The sequence below is a fragment of the Cucurbita maxima genome, unplaced genomic scaffold (genome assembly GCF_002738345.1).
Source record: "Cucurbita maxima cultivar Rimu unplaced genomic scaffold, Cmax_1.0 Cma_Scf00008, whole genome shotgun sequence".
Taxonomy (NCBI): Eukaryota; Viridiplantae; Streptophyta; class Magnoliopsida; order Cucurbitales; family Cucurbitaceae; genus Cucurbita; species Cucurbita maxima.
The window spans coordinates 3010838-3016878 of record NW_019272024.1 but is presented as its reverse complement, the minus strand read 5'-3'; the positions used below and the strand labels follow the sequence as shown (position 1 = coordinate 3016878).

The 6041-nt window shown below is 33.0% G+C and overlaps 1 protein-coding gene across 1 annotated transcript; it reads right to left on the bottom strand.

The window, feature by feature from the left end:
- Nucleotides 1-2560: 2560 nt before the first annotated feature.
- On the bottom strand, nt 2561-4801 carry LOC111482963 (1-aminocyclopropane-1-carboxylate synthase-like). Its single transcript, XM_023129013.1, has 5 exons — nt 4628-4801; nt 4411-4542; nt 4056-4216; nt 3370-3958; nt 2561-3288 (listed from the first exon to the last, which is right to left on the bottom strand). Exons 1-5 carry the CDS (start codon nt 4799-4801, stop codon nt 2890-2892), a joined length of 1455 nt encoding a protein of 484 aa, XP_022984781.1. The 3' UTR covers nt 2561-2889.
- Nucleotides 4802-6041: the final 1240 nt, after the last annotated feature.

Genomic DNA, 6041 nt, shown 5'->3' with positions numbered 1-6041 from the left:
TATATTTTATATAGTTAGGTTAGTGTTTTGTTTAAATTGTCATGCAAACTAAGGCTTGAAAAGCTTAATCAATTAGTTAGTTACCTCAAAAGAACTTTAAAATGTGGGAAACGTCACATTCTTTTCTTTATAAAAATTCCTAATATATGATCAAAACTAATTTAGAAACTGAAAAAAAAAAAAAAAAGAATCGAATTGAATTGATCTAATCTCACGTAGTGTGCACACCCTCTTCCTTGTTTCTCGTTTGGCAAACCTTTGTCCGACAACGACGATCAACGTTGTTTAATGGTTGAAGAGAACTCAAGGCTTGATAAATACAAATGAGAAACGACCCATGGAAAAACCACAAATTAAAAGCCTTGAATTAGATGTTCTAAAATGTGTTTCGGAAATAGATAGTGACAATAATATTGGACTTATTATTAATCAACATGTCTATCAAGCTGGCGAGCTATTTTGTAAGTCATGGAGCCCCCCTCTTATGACCCGCACTCAAATCAGTTTAGTCAACATGGACCATCCATTAAGTTTAGTTTTGATTAACTTAATTCTAAATTGTATTATGAAGTTATTTGAGTCCAATGGACTTTAAATAAATAAAAAACCAATTAATTTATGGTTAATTTAAAAATAATTATGTATGTTTATAATTATATTCTCTTAAAAATGAAAATACTTGTGAAATTTTCCAACGAATTGGGCTGAGAAATAAGAAGAAAAAGAATTGAGAATGGAGCCCATAATAAATAAAAAGGATGAAAATTCCAAGTTTGGTATTGTATTTCAGTCCAACACCAATCATTTTCATTACAATTATTCAATTTGGAAAATCTCTAAACATAAATAATGTTTTTTTTTAATAAAAAAATAATTCTAAATTTGTAAGGGTTAAATGGTAAATTTCACTTGGTTCCCGGGATTCGAACAAACCAGAGTATTTGAAGAGAAAAATGAGCTCATTCACTTTCAAAGATTTTTAGTTTGAGGTGTCTCAACATCGTTTGACCATTTACTATATAAAAACCTTTAAATCGATTTATGATTTCAAGTCTCGAGAATATAGAGAATCCTGATTTTTGACAAAAACGAGTGGCTTTATTACATTATTACCCTTGACCAGATGAATTCTCAAAATTAAAAAGAGAAAAAAAAAACTTTAATTTTGGTCAAATAATGTTGTGTTAATTACAAAAAATAAAATAGGGATTTTTCACAAATAAATAAAACAAAAGGTATTCTTACTTTATTCTATCATTTCCACCCCCGAAGTTCCATCAATTTGTATCATGACCCCAATTTAATTTTCTTATGAACTTTGGACTTTATAATTGCATTATCTCAAAACCATATGAATTCATCAAATATATAATTATATATTTATCTTATTATATAAGTAATTAATTATAACTAATTCCTACATAAAATGGAGGTGACATTAAATTATAATCTTCCCACCAAACAACCACTCTACCATAAATGAGATGAGTTGACTTATTTAATACAATGTCAAAATGATTATGTCTCAACAACATCGACATGGACATGGGTCTCAGTCCATCATTATTATTCAAAAGTCAACACAATTAATCGTATGGATAAAACACCAATAACCGTCTTAAAAAGTTTCAATATAATTCCTATAAAAAAAAATATAAGAAATATTATAATATTTTATGAACAAACATATAAAATAATGTTAGATATTTATTAAAAACTCACATTTTAATATTAATGCATGGTTATTTATTTATATAATATATATATATATATATATATATAGTCATTAAGTAAGAAAGAAATAAATATATAATAAGTTATCTTTGTGTCATAATTTTGTTACATATATATTTATATATAAGAGGGAGTCTTCTCTCTCCGTTTATTCTTGGTTTAAACGAGGATTCTAACCCTATTTAAGGTGGGTCTCGCATAATTTCTTCACTCACGGTCTATTATTCGTTTAAACGAGAATTCTAACCTTATTTAAGGTGGGTCTTGCAAAATTTCTTCACTCACGGTCTATTATTCGTTTAAACGAGGATTCTAACCCTATTTAGGGTGGATCTCGCAGAATTTCTTCACTCACGGTCTATTATTCGTTTAAACGAGGATTCTAACCTTATTTAAGGAGGGTCTTGCAAAATTTCTTCACTCATGGTCTATTATTCGTTTAAACGAGGATTCTAACCTTATTTAGGGTGGGTCTCGCAGAATTTCTTTACTCTCTGTCTATTATTCGTTTAAACGAGGATTCTAACCCTATTTAGGGTGGGTCTTGCAGAATTTCTTCAGTCTATTATTCGTTTAAACGAGGATTCTAACCCTATTTAGGGTGGGTCTTGCAGAATTTCTTCGGTCTATTATTCGTTTAAACGAGGATTCTAACCCTATTTAGAGTGGGTCTTGCAAAATTTCAACCGTGCAAATGGGTTCCAACCCTATTTAGGACGGGTCCAAACGAAATTTAAACGTTTTTTTTTACCAATTTTATAATTTGTAGACGAAAATTGGAATATTTGAGTTAAAAACTATATAAATAAATGAAAACAAGCTTGGTTTGTTATTCCTTGGTATAATGCTTCTTACAAGTTGTAACAAATCCTCTTCAGTTTTCACTCATCCATTTTTGAAGAGTGAAAAAGTAGAGGTGAAAAAAAAAACATAAAAACACAAAACCCACAACTTATTGGGAATCAGAAACCCATTTTACACTGAAAAACTTATTACCGAAAAAGAACTATTCAAACCCTAATAATCAAACCAACTTGATGATCATCATCATAATCACTTTGAAAAACCCACAACTTAGTTAAACTTTTGTCAAAATCCTTCCTTTTTCTTTCAATTTTCATGAACCTGTCACGATATAACTGAACGATGTCTCGTTTAAGTCGTTGCTCGGAGCATTGGAGACTGAGGCAATGGCGAGTGTGGCGACATGATATCTTCAAGCCTTCGAGACGACAATCGAAGCTCGAGGCTACTTTGGCGCCAACAGAATTTTTGTTTCTTAACCTTGGCTACCTCCTTGTTTTGTAGCACAAAGTTTCTAATTCTTGTTATGGAGATGTCCATTGTGTTGTCGTCCATGTTTGCAAAGCAAACCCTGAACCACCCTGGCTCCGAGCAGTGGAACGACGAACCGGGCGACACGTTTAGTTTAACGTCGTTGATTATCACCCTCCATAGTGTCATTTCTGCTTCCAATGTCTTCTCTTTCAAAAGATGTCGCAAATCCATCCACAAGAACAACCCCCCACTTCCTTTCAAATATCCAATTCCAACCTGAATAAAAACTTAAACTTTAAGGAATTCGAGTAGTAGTGAAAAGGGTATGATTGGAATACAAGTACGAGGTCGACTCACCTGAGCAAGTCCTTTGGTAAAGTTTCGGTGACGTGTAGCAAGCTTCTCGGCACTCCCAGCAAGGAAGCGATCGACAAACGCATCATCAGACAACATCGACGCAATCAAATATTGTGTCTGCGACGAGACAAGGCCGAAGCTCGACATCTTACGAGCGCAAGCCACGACAGCATCATTGTAAGAGTAGATAATGCCAACACGAAATCCAGGGAATCCCATATCCTTGGAGAGGCTATAAACAACATGGATAAGATTCTTATCGCATTCAGTGTCGTTTTCAATCACTTCGGAGATACTAATGAAGCCAGGCTCTGCAAAGACAGTGGCAGCATAGATTTCATCGCACACCAAATGTATGTTCTTTTCATTGATGAATGTAACAGCAGTTTCGAGCGTTTTTTTGTCGTATACTGTGCCAAGTGGATTTGAAGGATTGGTTATAAGTAAGCCTTTGACTTTTATGCCAGATTTTTCAGCTTCCACGTAAGCTGTTTCCATGGCTTCTCTTGTCAGTTTGAAGTTGTTTGAGCTTTCACAAATTACTGGAACAATTTTGACTCCGGTTCGCCACCTCAGATCTCTATCAAATCTATAAATAATTCAAGAAAAGTCAACTATGGGTCAAATCAAATAATATTATAATAAGTCAAACCAAAAAAAATTATGAGAAAAAAAAAAAAGAATACCCTGGATAATAAGGAACAGGAACAAGAAATGCTTCACCAGGATTAGCCAAACAAAACGCCACCGTTTCATGAGCTCCAGTAGCTCCACCACTCATAACAACACGGTCTGGATCAAATTGTACTCGATTGCCTCTCACTTTCGCCATGAAATTCGCCACCGCCTGTGAAAATTCAGTAACATTGTGAGATTCCACATCGGTTGTTGGGAGGATAACGAAACACTTTTTATAAGGGTGTAGAAACATCTCTTTAAAAGACACGATCCAAAAAGAAAAGTCTAAAATAAGACAATATTTGTTAGGGATAGATTTGAGATTAATTAAGATGAGTTTAGTTAATTTAGTTTAAAACATACATTTCTGAACTGTGGCAATCCATGGTAATCCTGGAAGATGGCTATGTCTTTAAACTCATGAACTCCTTCAACGCTACAAATGGAAGCTTTTGGATTGTTTTTAATCCATTTCTCCACGAATTCAAAAGAAAGCTGCAATTTTGAACAAAACCCATCAACCAAAAACACCAAAAACTTGAAATTTGAGTGAAATTTCAGATCAAAACCAAGTGGGTACCTGATTTTCAGCCAAACCCATTTGAATAACCCCACGAGGATTCATTGTTGGATGAAATGGGTCAGTGTCATAAGCCTTCCAGCCATCAAAATATGGCGAATCCTCGCCATGGCCGTTCCCTTGGGCTAACTTGGACAAGAGTTTGGTAGCATTGTTGGTTGAGAGGTGCACCATTTTGGAGTAGTGAAAGAAAGTTGATATCTTGTCTTAGAAAGAAGGCTTGTTAATGGTGGTTGAGGAGTGTTTGTTGAGTATTTATAGGTCTTTAGCGTTGCAAATTGGAGTTTTTCTTCCTTGTGGAACCTATGAAGAAACTTCTCTTTAAATTACACACATCATCCACGTCGTCTGCGCGTGAGAATTGTTGCCTCTTTATTTATTTATTTATTTATGTTCCAATTATAGTTCGATATCGGTTTTCAAAGTTTTAATTTGATCCTTATACTCCGACATGAAATGGGTATATAACAATTTAAGTCTACAGTTAGTAAATATTGTCCGCTTTCGCCCCTAACATATCGTTGTCAGCCTCATAATGTTAAAATGAATCTAGTATGGAGAGAGTCTATCCGGTGACTATCTCTGATATTATTTGTAACAGTCAAACCCATCATTAGCAAATATTGTCGTTTTGGCCCGTTACGTATCACTGTTAGCCTCACGATTTTAAAACGCGTCTACTATGGAGAAGGTGTAACCCTACTTCGACAAATGTCTCGTACTATAAGATAATTGCCTCTAATACCATTTGTCACAGCCCAAACCCACTACTAATAGATATTATCCGTTTTAGTCCGCTACATATTGTTGTCAGCCTCATAATTTTGAAATGCGTCTACTAAAGATTTTCATACCTTTATAAAAAAATGTTTCGTTCCCCTCTCTAACTAATGTGGGATCTTACCTTATAATTGAAGTTTGACTAAATTATATAGGTTATCGAGATTAAGGTTTCTTTCCGTTTGCCTATATCAAAAGTAAGAATATTAAAACTTCTAACCTATTAGTTGAGCTACGTTTATATTATAACGAAATTAACGCGTTACAAAATTATAAAAATAAAAAATAATGAATCAAAATCATATTTGAACTGTGAACCTTTATTTACAACATATTTTTTTTGGCAAAAACATGCCCACATTACCAACTTTTTATTTAAGGTTGTGAGTTTGAACTTACAGAACTTAAATCGGTTTAATTAAAAAAGAAAAAAAACACATTTAATTTCATTGTGAGCAATTGAGAGGGTGACGTCAAAAATAGTAAAAGATTTTTAAACTTATTAATTATCTAATAGATTTTTAAACTTTTAAATTAAATTATTAATTATTCAAAAGCAAACATTAAATTTTTTTATTTTAAGCCCAATTATAAATTTATTAATTATCTAATAGGTTTTTATTATTCATAATAT